The following is a 14,030-nucleotide window of genomic DNA, read 5'->3' as shown; positions in this document are numbered from 1 at the left end:
TCAAGCTTTTTTCTAACTATACGCCCCTCTTCTGTGAATCTTAAAGTTGACTAAATGTGCAATTTATAAAAAGAAGAGCATATGTTTACATTCATACTTAGTTTTGTAACTCAATATAGAGCTATTTATTTAGCATTGAGATTCGGCTTGGTTTCGTAGTTCCTTCCACTCGCTTCCGAGCCAACTAAGTGGGTTCTCAAAATAGCAGTCAGAGTATTCATTACTAAAATATTTATAGAGTATTTACTGTACGCACTGCGCAATCAACATACCATAAACGCAAACCGGCTTGTAGTCATTTGACGTCCACACTGTTGTTGTAACACATAAACTTTATTTATTAAAATCGCGTTCTAGAAAATCTAAACGATTTGATGTGAGCGTTGTTGACCCTGAATATTATTTAATTAGACTAGTTAATGGCACGTGTAAATATTGAGCACTATCATTTTTTTTATTGTCTAAGGCGTGAAGATGCTACTTAACACAAGGAAAAATTCAAATGTCTTTCAAAACATAAACATTTTTACAAAGAAACATTATCACTTTTCAATAAGTATATAGTATTACAATATACAAAAATTTATAGATTATATACTCACTTTACTATAGTCTCTTCCAGTGGGTACCTAGAGTAAAATTAGATACTGTCTCTCCATGTGAATCACTTCATGGGAAAACAAGAAGCATTAATAAAATAAAACCCACATGTGCATTAAAAATTCAAAAGGCACAAGTGTCAAAAACGCCGCTGACCGTTAAAACATTGATATGTTTGTATATAAATGGTCCAACGACATCTTAGGTCAGTTAGGAAATTATGTAAGTATCGGACTACGAACTGCTTTTGATATTTAAAGAGTTCATTGCACTTTATTTCCTGCTTGCTTGTTTTAGTGGTAGTTGTAGTTGTCTTGCCTGTAAACCATAGTATCATAGCAACCATAGTACCTGATTTGATCCTCAATCAGGTCATGAAAAACTGACTTTTCCTGAGCGACACAATTTTTTATAGTTGGTACTTATACTATAAAAATTGTATCGTTGAGTCCGTACTTAAACATTTATCTTTTAAAAAAAATTAATCTAGAATACGCTTGCGGTTCTACCGGCTTAGAACGAAAAATCGATTGATTTCCGTTTCCTCCCAAGTACATCCTAGACTCCAGAAGGTTCCAAATTTTTATACACCCAACCGGTTTGGGCTTTGCATTAAAAAAATAAGAAAAGTGACATTTTTATGTATTGAGAATTTTAGATAGTCACTTGTTTTCGTCCGCCGTGGGACTGACACACTGACGCACATTACGGAAATGTTGTGAGAGATAGAACGTGTTGATATTCCGGAACTTGAAAAGCGCTATTATTGTTCAACTTTTATTATTAGTTTGGTGATTAGATTTTGAATAAGCATCATTTTATTTCCTACTAATATTTACGATCGCGGAAATTAATTTAGAGTCATGGTCAATGTGTTTAAATCTATGCAAAATCTTTTGTGTGTTTTTATAATGACGTAAAACGTAAACTCACATGAATGGGGCTTGTAAATAAGAATTTAAAAGACGTCCAATTACCACCCAGGCCCAGGACAGAATATCTTGGCGACCCCTTATTAGGAGAACTGACCCCGAATTGATGGAATAAAGGCTACGGAGAAGGAGAATGACATACCTACATAGGGCCGTATAGATATAATTTTTCTTATATTTTTCATTATTTTTACCGTCACTTTCACTTTTGGATTGAACCAAGTTTAAGATTCGTATGTTGTAGTTCTAAGGTGCAATAAAATAAATACATACATACATACATATGATCACGCCTCTATCCCTTACGGGGTAGACAGAGCCAACAGTCTTGAAAAGATTCATAGGCCACATTCAGCTGTTTGGCATTATGATAGAATTGAGATTCAAATAGTGACGGGTTGCTAGCCAATCGCCTAAAACAGAGAGTCCCTAACTTATTTTGTCTACTGCCCACTTTGAGAATATATAAATATATTTGAAATAATGGGGGCGCTTAAAAAATTTTAAGCGCCCCCATTTTTTCACCTATTTAAAAACCACTATAACTTCAAATTAGTTTAATTAATTATTGTGACCTATATATGTATATAATGCCTCTACACAACGCCCCCATTTTCTTTCTGGGTCTCTTACCGCCCCCCTTGAGACCTGCAGCGCCCAAAAGGGGGCGTAATCGCCCACTTTGGGAAAGACTGGCCTAAAAGAAGAATCCCAAGTTTATAAGCCTATCCCTTAGTCGCCTTTTACGACATCCATGGGAACGAGATGGAGTGGTCCTATTCTTTTTTGTTTTTTTTTTATTGGTGCCGGGAACCACACAGCACACTAATAAATACATCCTAAGATAAAAAGCAAAATTTGTGTATTTTCTCGTGTCTACTAAAACATTGCCGCGAGCAAAAGATATGCCATATATTTAGATTTCCTGCTCAGCTTAATTAAAAATGCGGGGTGGACAGAGCCAACAGTTTTAAAAAGACTGATAGGCCACGTTCAGCTGATTGGCTTTATGATAGAATTGAGATTCATATAGTGACATGTTGCTAGCCCTTCGCCTTGAAGAAGACCTAGTTTATAAGCCTATCCTTTAGTCGCTTTTAACGACATCCATGGAAAAGAGCTGTTATGGTCCTTTTCATGTTTTTAGATCTAAGAAATCGGAATGATAAATATAGTCTTATAGGTGCTATTTCAATTTCTGTGGTTTAGATCCTTTAGAAATATACTTAGTACAGCAGCCATCAATTCAATTGCTTTTGAGTTCCAAACTTTTTGTGTGAAAGCAAAAGTCATATGGCCAGACATTTGGATGAATATATCAGTATGTCATGAATAACAATTAAATTGTCAATTAAATAATCAAATTTATCGATAGCCGCGATGGTTTATTCGTTTTAGGGGCCGGTGGTATATTTTTTATATGTATATTGATGGACAAATTGGGGTCAATTTGTGTTATGGGTAACTAACTCTTATTTCGTAGGACAAGAACTATTATTAACGTACAAATTAATAAACGTTTTTTACGATTTTAACTACGGTGTCGAGGTTTGATGCTAGAGCTTGTAAAACAAATATTTGACCATAGAATGGGGCGTTGTCTTTGATTTATATGATTTTGGTGGATGTGTAAAGTTATAATTGAAAGGATAAGCTACTAAGCTAAGAATAGTGAAGAGTTTTCAGGTAGATACACCTTTTTTTCAGAAAATTGTCGTGATATGTATAACGACATTTTTTAATGTTATTATGATGCTTTATTCTTAAAAACATAATTAAAAAAGTAAACCACATACTCTTATTACAGAAAAAAGAGTTACTGCATAATACATACTACTTTGTTGTAAAGCGGAACACTATTCAAGCGAAACTGTTCCTTTACTAACATAAGCGTAAAAACCTAGCGTTTCCACAAAAACGTACGGAACCACCGATGCGTGAAAGGCTTGTTCTTGACCGCTATTTGTTGCCTTAGAATGGTCTCGATTCCAGCAGTGTGTTTTGATTCAGTCAGGTTAATCATATCCAGCGGTAGTGACGTGTGTAAGAGTAAAAACCTAGTATTTTTTTTTATTAACAAGTACAGTATCAGCCTTGGACTAAGTAACAATGGATCAGTTTTTAGGAAGAAGATATAAGCTCGCCGAGCCGGATACTAAGAATTTTGATGAATATATGAAATTTATCGGTAAGTTTATGTTGTCTTGTGATACATTTTATTTTTTTTAATACCGTATAATAAATATTAGTGTTGTCTTGATAAGTATAGTATTAAACACGAAATGGAATAATTAAAAATGAAGTATTTGTTCCCTTAGTTTTTATTTATTTACTAATGCATGTGAAGTGCATGTGCAATCTCTCTCATCTTTCCGTATTCCAATAAAACCTAGGTGTCTTTCTAGTTTTATTTAAATTGTGGCCTTCAAATATACTCATTATCCAATAATACAATTAAAATTTGCACACTGAGAAGGAAATATCTAAATTTTTCCATTCCTAAAAAGTGCATGTGGAAAATATGGTATTATATGCGAACGAAGCCACTGGCAAGAGATAGTTTACGAGATTCTGTGGGTATAATTAAGTATATGTTTTTGATATTATCACTTCCTGTAAACAAATGCGAATTTTTCATCGAGGTCAACATTTCGCATTTTGGCTGGTTAAAGCCGGCAGCGGCGGTGTGCAATGCAGGAAATAGTTACTTTAGGTCTACTCTTATGATGTCCTCAAAATGGCGAGAAGGGCGCACCGGCACATTAGATGCCAGGATTCCCACACTCTCCCGGGTGATGACTTGGGAGGCAGTCCGTAAAAAAGTTTCTAGGTGTTTCTTCTTAATTCCTTAAAATTATATATTGTTGGAAATACAATGTTATTTAGTAGGAACACATTTTTTTATTGCTTATCATAGTATCGTATCGTCAAAATTACTTAAAAGTAAAGTTACTACCGTTCAAAGCGCAAGTAATAGTGAAGCGGGGAAACAAATTATACTGTGGATGAATCTCAGACAAATATAATGTTATGTTGTTATAACTTATTAGCATTGTTTGATACTGTCTGTCGACTAGAGGTCGGCTTATTAATTTTCGTAGTAAAAAACTCAGCATAAAGTGCAATTCATCATCCTCTTGCAGTCAAGGTTGTAGCCGCGATCCGACTTTGACCACGGCCCAGAAAACTTGGAACTCCAAACTTGGAAAGCGCTTATTTTATTGTCTCTTTTTTCCATAGCTTTAGGTTAACTGGAGTGGTTATCCATAGTAATAAGTTATATGCGTGAAAATGTGTTTTTTGTGTTTGTTAATCCGTCTTTAACGCCAACACCCCTGAACTTCATGACACTTTGCATACATAAAAAGTCGAGTACGGAGAACGACAAAGGGTTAAAGAAAACATCGTGAGGAAACCTGCACATTCAGGCAACGGGATGTGTAACTATGATCCATTACCGGTTAAGGTTCTCCTTAGCAAAGTTTGCGGTGGTCTGATGGGAGTCGCTTCGTGTAAAAACTAGAATCCATGGTCAAGTGCGTATCCCGGGCTCTTCACCAGAGTGGTGAGGATGTAACTGTGACTATAGCCAGGAGGAAGAAGACTTAGAAGGAGATAGGGTACTTCTTACGTGAGCGAAAGCTAGTGAGTACGGTGGGATGAGGAGATTGCTGTGCTATCTCGCCTTGATTGATGTATGGGAGGTGGTACAGGTCTCTCTTGAGCCGTGTGTAGGTACCTAGTGACATTTATTGAGAGAGAAGTTAAGTATGACATAATTATGCCGTGTCTACGCTCGTGAATAAGGGGGCAAATAGTTTGTCCTCCGTGACCCGCGACCCTGTAAACAACGTGTACGCATACATTTACATTTTTTGGGTAAGTATAATGTTTAATACGTGAGGACGTGAATAGAATACGAATTAATCATTGACGTGTACGCAAACGGTACTGTAAGAATTTTTTTAATATGACATAGTATACAAGATCTTGTAAAACATTCAGTAGAATTAAACTATGAATAGCATAGAAATACTATTCCATATATGTTATTGTAATGTCTGAGCTGTGTTACTATATAGTTTCATGAAAATCCGTTCAGTAATTTTGCGTGAAAGAGTAGGTAACAAACGCATATCCACACATTTTTAGAAACTCTCGAACTTATAATATTAGCAGGATTTAATTTTGATTTTAACGAATACTAATAATAAGAGACATAGAGAAAAAAAATAACCAAGAAGGTGTGAATCTGTAAACAACAGAAACAGTTGCTTTAATTTTGTCAGATATTAAACTTCCATCTTATACGAGTACAGGCGGATATATCATATACTTTTATGACATAATTTTAATATGATCCCACACTAATGTTGCCAACAAAATAGCAACAGGTAAACCTGTTTCCAAGTAACTTATCATAATAGTTATTCGGTCTTTGAACTTTAACTAGTGTAGTTAACGTAACTCTTTAAGTTTATTTTTTTAATTAACAGGTCAAGCTTAACATAATTATACTTCACTAGTGTACACCCGCGACTTTGCCGGTAACTTTATTTTCCGCAGGAATTTCAAGAACTTAATACAGCTCTAGACGATATAAAGATTAAAAAGGTGTCAAATTTTAAATCTTTAGAAATGCTGTCTAATGATATATAACAGTCAATCATTTAGACAGTGAAAAAGAAATGATTTGGGATATAAAGTATTTATTATTATAGCTTTCGCCCATGATTCCGCTCGTCTGAAAAGAGCCTTATGTTCTTCTCCGTACTCCACAAAGTACGCATAATGTAATGGAGATCATTTCAGTGGATTTTGGCGTGAAAGACTGACAAACAAACAAACTTTCACAATCATAATGTTAGTATGGATGGATAAAGATGATAGATACGGATCCCTATCACATACGTAGCACAATTCCGATTTTATTTTCAACCATTTGCCACAAACAGGATTGTCAACTATATATATCTAGAATTCTGGGAGGAAAGTACCAATGTCAACCTCACTTTTTGAATAGTCTTTTCTTGAATGAGCTTTTTTCACATACAAGACGAAAAACATCCGAGTGGTTTTATTTTTGCTTGTCTTACAAAAGTACCTAAAAATAAATGTATGAATCGATAGCACGACTTCATTATCAATTAAACGAAAAACAAATTTATCATTTTGATTCACTAATCCAAGTCGAATACTATATCTGATATCTGTTACGGTTTCGGCAAAACTGCTGCATAAATGTTGATGACATTGTATACAGATGTATATGTATGTAATATTTGTAGTTAATTATCAGAGGTTATAAGTAAAAACTCCTTTTAGGAAATTCTTGATGCGAATTCCCAAGCAAAAGCTAGTGATGTAAATATTATATATGTAATATAATGTAAATATAATAATTTATGATTCGTTGGCACCTTTCGTATCTTTTCCATCACGTGGGTTCAATGTTGAGGTTCAGAACCGGTTTCTTCGAGAAAGTAACCTAATTTAATGAAATTAATGTAATTGCATCTCTGATGCAGGAATCATTACCAAAAAGAGCAAGACGAAAAAGCACAGCCGTTATTATCATCAATTTTGGTGATGAATTATAAAAATAACTATCCTTAAATAGTCAAACTTTTGAGACTAACTTACCTTATTGACAACTAGCTGTTGGTCGCAACTCCGATTACGTGTTAGTGAAAATACGAAGGTTATTAAGTTTACTCAAATTCTCCGAAATAAATTTCAACGAAATTTGGTCTTACATAGGATATAATTTGGATAACCCCGTATATCTCGAAATTCTCACGACAGTGGAGCCCTAGGGCATATACAGTTGACATCAAATATTTAATAATCCGTATTAATATTATATGGAGAAAAAAGATTCGTATTTTGTTTGTAACGAATAAATTCAAAAACTAATGGACCGATATATCATCAGGTAGAACTACTTTTATTAAGACGTCTTTTCCATAATTCGGATGATTTAGCTGGTCTATAATGGTTATGCATCAGGTGTTCCAGATCTCCGATTTTGATACGCCAACAGAATAAACTCATCAGGTTTAACAACTTTTGATAAGACGTCTTTTCGATATTTCCTATAGTTAAGCTGAGCTGTTATTCTATTCGACATTAGCTGTTCCAGATTAAAAAAAATACTCTATATGAGGCATACAACAAAAAAATATCATTCAAATTTGTTCAGTAGTTCCGGAGATAAGCGTGTACAAACAAACACACAAATAGACAGACTTTTTTTTCAAATTCATGCTCGGTTACTATTTCTTCATCATAAAAATTATTTTTTTGAAAATATACTCAAAGTTCTGACAAAATTTTTTACTGAGAAACTTCTATCAAAACGGTAAAAAAATCATATTAAGCTATTAGGATAGTTATTTTTATATAAAGAAACCATTGCATACCCTTTTTAATTACTTATTAGAATAATTAAAAATTACTTTTCTGTGATTGGACTGACCTTCTTTATCTGTGTTATTACAATTTGGCATAATTACAAAAATTATAAACATTAAATACTATTTTAAAACGTATTAGTTTAAGTTTACATAATAATTTTATTTAACGCATAGCTTACTACATAATATGCAAATTTTATAGTCAAAATATTGCGTCGCAAACGGAATTTTACTAAAATAATTATTTTTTTATAGATTAGTGCCAATTTATAAGGTTACTAGTTGGTCTTGTTGGATGTCTAGAATATTTATAGAATTATGATTACAAAATATAAATACTGTGTTAAAAACGGAGTTTTTTTATTAATAATGCGTATAATATTTTGATGTATTTTTATAAGGCTGTTAGACCAGTCTAGAATATACGAATTAACCTAGGCGTAGATATTCCCAAGGTGAGTTGGTGTCAGACAGGTAAATACAGGTAGTAATCTATGCAGGCAGCTGACTAGGTACAAAACTTTTCTAATATTGTTTCTGGAATTGGAAATACTGCGCAGCATCGCCCAACTCGCTATCGCTTCTTTAGAGTTTCTTTTTCCGAACATTGACAAGGCTCATCTTCTTTTTTTCTTTTATCTCAGAATTAGAGAGAGAGAGAGGGAAGATGAATGTTCTGTTAGCGTTGGTGATTTGTTCCTCAGAGTAGCTCTAGGCTTGACCCAATATAGGTACACAAAGAGGGCTTAATATGTATATTATATGTAGACACTGGTCGCGCGAGCGGAGAATAATTATACGAGTAGATGACGACTTTTGAGTTCTCAGTTGTGAATTTTAGGGCATATTCACACAATATTATAAATCAGTATCGTGTCTAACTTGTTTTAGATTAGTAATAAGATTGTGTTAATACATTCATAATGATGTACCTAGAATTTAAAGTGGGGTTTTCCGCTTTTTTGTGGATTTTATAAAAAGAAAAAAGATAACAGGATGTCTTTAAATTCATAAGCAAAGTTTGATGTATTCGATTTATTTGTTGTGGTTGTTGTTTAAGAATACCTATGCACGCATCTTTGGGCCTTAAGTAGAAGATATAACCAGTAGGGTTCACAAGAAGACTCAAAGACTTGTTTACCTGGATGACTTATTGATATAATTGCGATTCAGAGAAAGTGACAGTTGCTAGCTCATTGCCAAAACAAAGAATTCTAAGTTTATAAGGCCTTGACTGAATTTTTCAAGCAGACTTGAAGCAGCTGGCTCACACTATTATTTCTTTACTGACAGACATGGGTGCATTGTTTCAGTAGTGAAGTTGCCAATTACCTTCCTATCTTTTTTAAATCGAGTATTTAGAGAAGCTTATTGTAGAAGGAAACCTAATGTTCCGTCTGCTTGTCCGTCCGTACTATTTATATATACGCTTAAAGATTTTTGTTATACTACGAGTATAAAGCCGTTAAAAATTAAATAATAAAATAAATATTTGTAAATCTCTGATCTTTGCTAGTTCTTAGTTGCACCCTCCGCCACAGTGATTCTGGGTCTAGGGGCCCGCATTCAGACTATTTTTTTATATAATGTCTCATATATTCATTTCAGACATTGGTCTAATATCACGCAAGACCGCCGCCTCAGTCTCACCAGTTGCTGAGATGACCAAGACGGAAACTGGAGAATACATTCTTACGTTCACCACACTCATCAAAACGATGAGAGCTGTTTTCAGGCTCGGTGAAGAGTTCATAGAGGAACGAGCTGATGGAACTAAAGTACGTATGAAATGAAATGAAATGAAATATTCTTTATTTACTTGAAACATGGTACAAATGGGTGTTAGAAATACTTATATGTGATCATTTATATTGTCATTAAGATACCATTACTGGTAAGAAAATGGTTCCAGGAACCAATCCCGTAAGGTAAAATAATTGACCAGGATCTAGATAGCGGGGTAACTGAAATTTAATATTGTTCACTGTTAAACGTTGGGCAAGTATGTAACAATGCTTAGGAAACTCAATATTCAAGCAACCATTTTTTAAGCTGGTTACATGGTCCCGTATGTTAGCTGGTAAAGTTCCTCTACTGTAAAAACCTGCTCTTCCCATTCTATGATCATGGTAAAAGGTGGTGATTATGATAATTTTCCTAAGATTACAGTTATAGACAGATACATGCAGTTACGTCTTAAGGAAACAGCAACTACTAATGCGTTATGCTAAGAAAGAGAAAAGGTTTCAAGATATAAGAAGAAGAAGATGGTTTGGTTGCATAGAGTAAATACTACTTAATATATAGGTATCTACTAAAAAAATATAATAAATATACACTATACACGTACACATAAATAAACATTCTATCTTCTATATAAATCACATGATACGACAATCGTTTAATATTTTATTGTATAACCATTTCAGGTAAAATCTACGATAACCTGGGAGGACGGCAAGCTGGTGCAGGTACAGGTGGAAGATAATGGCAGAAAATCAAAGCATGTGCGGACCTTCACCATGGACACTCTGACTGCGGTAAGCGCAAAAGATAAGACTTCTATTTGTTCCTCCTGGAGTTAGTCATCCTCCCCTAGAGAGGAGAGAAGCTCAGAGTGCGACTTTTGGCAATAGGTAAGCCAAGTATTTAAGCGAAGGGATTCCCACTTGTCCTCCAAAAACTTTGCAGGGGAACTTAACCCATATTGGATCATGGTTGGCTCATCCATTTGCCTGAATGTTCAGGGTTTCTCACGATGTTCCCCTAACTGTATGAGCACCGATTAGTTCTCAAACTAATACAAATAACTCATAAAGAGTCTGAGGTGGAAGTTAAATCTGTGCCTTCTTGCACATAACCCTTTTATATTCGGGCATCATTTCATAACGGTTCAACCACAGATGGAAAAGATGTTTCTATTCAAATGTGTAAACTCAATGTTACTTCATGAAATGAAATTACGCCTGAACTAACCTCTTAATAAAATATCTCATTAGGCACAGCTGAAAAAATTCTCAATTCTTAAAGAATGCTGAGGCGTTTTTGCGAAATTTTTGCAAACGCATATTTTGTAACTGCTTCATTACTTATATGTACCTATTGATAAATTATTTTTTATTTCCAGGAGACCACAGCTGAAGGATGGGATGGAAAGTGTGTCAGGGTGTATCGGTATCTACCGTAGATAGATTGCATGTGTTTCAGTCATAAAATTTAACATAGAGGTTAAGTAGGCAACATTGAAATTACCAAACACTTATAATAAATAACTTTGGTGATATATTTAAATATTATAAGTACTCTTTGAATTTACTGAAGAACTGAATACTGTTGAAAATATATGTATTGAATTCGGCATAATATTAGTCTACAGAAATGAAAATTTTGGTGAAACTGTCCTCGCTACTGAATTCTGAGATTTTTTACACGTTGCCTGCGCAGAAAACAGACATTAATTCTTATAGTTGAAAGTACACTATGAAATATTTATAATATTTTATTATTCTGATTTCAATAAACCAATCTGCGGTGCATTGGTCAGGTCAATGGGTCATGTGCTTCCCTCAAGCCGTAAGAGTTTAGGTCATTTGGTTAAGGTTTAAAATTTTCAATATACATATGTATATGTTTTTTTTGTATAAACATACAAGGCAACTTAGATTGGTGTTGGTCACAGACATATACCTGGCTAGGTCTCGTGTTATTAGGAATAAAAACAAAAAACTTCAATGAACAAATCTTCACATACCTACTTTACTTAAAAGTGGGTGCACAGGTTGGTATCTGTTTCACAAATTAAAAAAGTTTTTATTTTAAAAGTCCAATGCAATGTCATGGTATTAGGAAAATATAATGCCGAAAAATAAATTGCTGTGAGCTGTAAAATATAATTTTACAGATAATAATATAATTTTAAGATTCTTGCCATTGTTATATAATTCTATAAAACTTAGATAGGTATATTGATACCCATTAAAAAGGTGAACCTACACACATAAGAAGGTTGGAAGGGTTTTTGTAAATAATATTGTTTTAAGTACCTATTATAATAATTTACAGTAAATATTACACTTAAGTTGTTTTAAATTCCATTTGATTTGCTTGGGGTACCATAATCTGTGGTGGTAAGTGCAACAAACAGTCATAAATATATTAGTAATAAAATTTTGAAGAATTTTGCTTATCTTCTTTTATTTTTTAAATCTGCCATAGAAACTTTAACTAACTTTTTGGCCGAAATCCGAACATTTTGGTGATTTGTTACAGTTACCGAATTTGTGTTAACTTTGATAATTTATCCATTTGTATGTATAAAGTAGTATCTGAGTGTTCGTTGGTAAGTATGTCTCATATCGACGGCCTCTGTGGCGCAGCGGTAGTACGCTTGTCTGTGACACCGGAGGTCCCGGGTTCGAAACCTGGCCAGGGCATGATGAGAAAATAACTTTTTCTGCTTGGCCTGGGTCTTGGTTGGATGTTTATTTATATAAGTATGTAAGTATTATAAAATATAGTATCGTTGAGTTAGTATCTTGTAACACAAGTCTCGAACTTACTTCGAGGCTAACTCAATATGTGTAATTTGTCCCGTATATATTTATTTATTTATATCCTCTTGGACGCCAGGGGTTACACCCTGTTGTGTGAAGCCGTTTTGGTCGCGCCTGCCATCCTAGCCACGCCGGTGTCTGCCTGTGACCATAAATAAACCTGGAGTGGATAAGTCACGTTTCAATTCTACATGAAGCGGCTCCCATGATCTCCTCAACCTGTCATGTTAGTTAGCAGGGGACCTATCTTTACCATGGTTACACATCAAGTTGCTTACTTGAATGTGCAGATTTTCTCAAGATAAATGGAATGGATCTACTGTTAACTCACTCTACCTTAGAGGAAAGGAAATCTGTCCTAAAGCGAACTAACGGTCAGGTAGATAAGGCAGAATTTTAATCTGCATTTTACGATGTTCATTGATAATTATCGACGCTGTGCAAGCATGATTATTGTCTATGGCTTTACAAGTCATCATTATTTCGACGTTTGTCTCCGTTGCGTATTCGATAGCAGGATACGGTTTGCTTATGTGCCATGATCCAGAAATTTGGACAGTCAGGTTCACTTTCGTCACTTAGAGCGAAGCGACTTTGTGGTGAATTTCAGCCCGCGGGATGAGTTGATCAAACAACATAATCCTTATTTACGTACGTACAATACGTACTTAATATTGTAAACGTGAAAGTGTGTTTGTTTGTCATTCTTCTAAGTAATTTTGCATACACACAGTGTAGAGAGAGATCCTCTTGCCATGATTCCTGCATAGGAACTTCTTTTGTTAGAAAGTCTTTTCATGGAAGCACGTCGAAAAGTATCTGACCTTTTGCCAGGACTTCATATAACAAAAACATTATAAACAAAATTAGTAATTTAGGCGGTAGGCTAAACCCGTCTTAATAATAAGCTTGTCAACCCCACAAGGGACATACAGTACCTATGTATCTATGTTTTACATAATCTTAATCCGTATTAAGGATAAGAAGTGAAGCGTAAAATGTGCAAGTAATCCTTAATCGGTCGGTGCAATGTCATTGATATAGCTAACCCAAATCATACAAGTTTATTGCCTCATACATCGGGCGCGGTTTTGATAACGCAGCACGTATCAGACGGTATCTTATCTAACTGATAAAGCTGATGAACAAAGTTCATAGTAGAAGTCATGATTAATCCATTTAGAATAGATTTTAATGAATTGATTTGTCGATGAAATTGTGTGGGGAAATGGTTCAAAATTTATTAATACACCCTCGATTCTCCGTGTATTATTACTTCAACTATCAAGTTCATCATTACGAGTACTAACTTATCGGATTATACGAGTAATATATTACTGTAAGCCCATCATTTAGTAAACGTGCACTTAGAAACACACGAAAAAGATAATTGTTTTTTTTTAAAATTATTTTCTGCGTTTCTAGTTACACCTTCGGCCATAATTCGGAGGTTCCGCTCTCCTATATTTTCTTTTTTGTCCAGTCTGCAACATCTTCAGTTTTAACTTTAATTTTTAAATTAGTTTTTT

The 14,030-nt window shown here is 34.4% G+C and overlaps 1 protein-coding gene across 1 annotated transcript; it reads left to right on the top strand.

Annotated features, from left to right (window-relative positions):
* The first annotated feature begins 3,532 nt into the window (after window positions 1–3,532).
* Window positions 3,533–12,130, top strand: LOC106129884 (fatty acid-binding protein, muscle). The gene is made up of 4 exons (XM_013328578.2): window positions 3,533–3,720; window positions 9,557–9,726; window positions 10,378–10,488; window positions 11,076–12,130. The coding sequence occupies exons 1-4, from the start codon at window positions 3,642–3,644 to the stop codon at window positions 11,133–11,135; spliced, it is 420 nt and encodes a 139-aa protein (XP_013184032.1). The 5' UTR covers window positions 3,533–3,641; the 3' UTR covers window positions 11,136–12,130.
* Window positions 12,131–14,030: the final 1,900 nt, after the last annotated feature.

Source organism: Amyelois transitella, chromosome 22, assembly GCF_032362555.1.
Source record: "Amyelois transitella isolate CPQ chromosome 22, ilAmyTran1.1, whole genome shotgun sequence".
In the NCBI taxonomy this organism is placed as follows: domain Eukaryota; kingdom Metazoa; phylum Arthropoda; class Insecta; order Lepidoptera; family Pyralidae; genus Amyelois; species Amyelois transitella.
The sequence above is the reverse complement of the archived record's forward strand: the minus strand, read 5'-3'. Positions and strand labels throughout refer to the sequence as shown.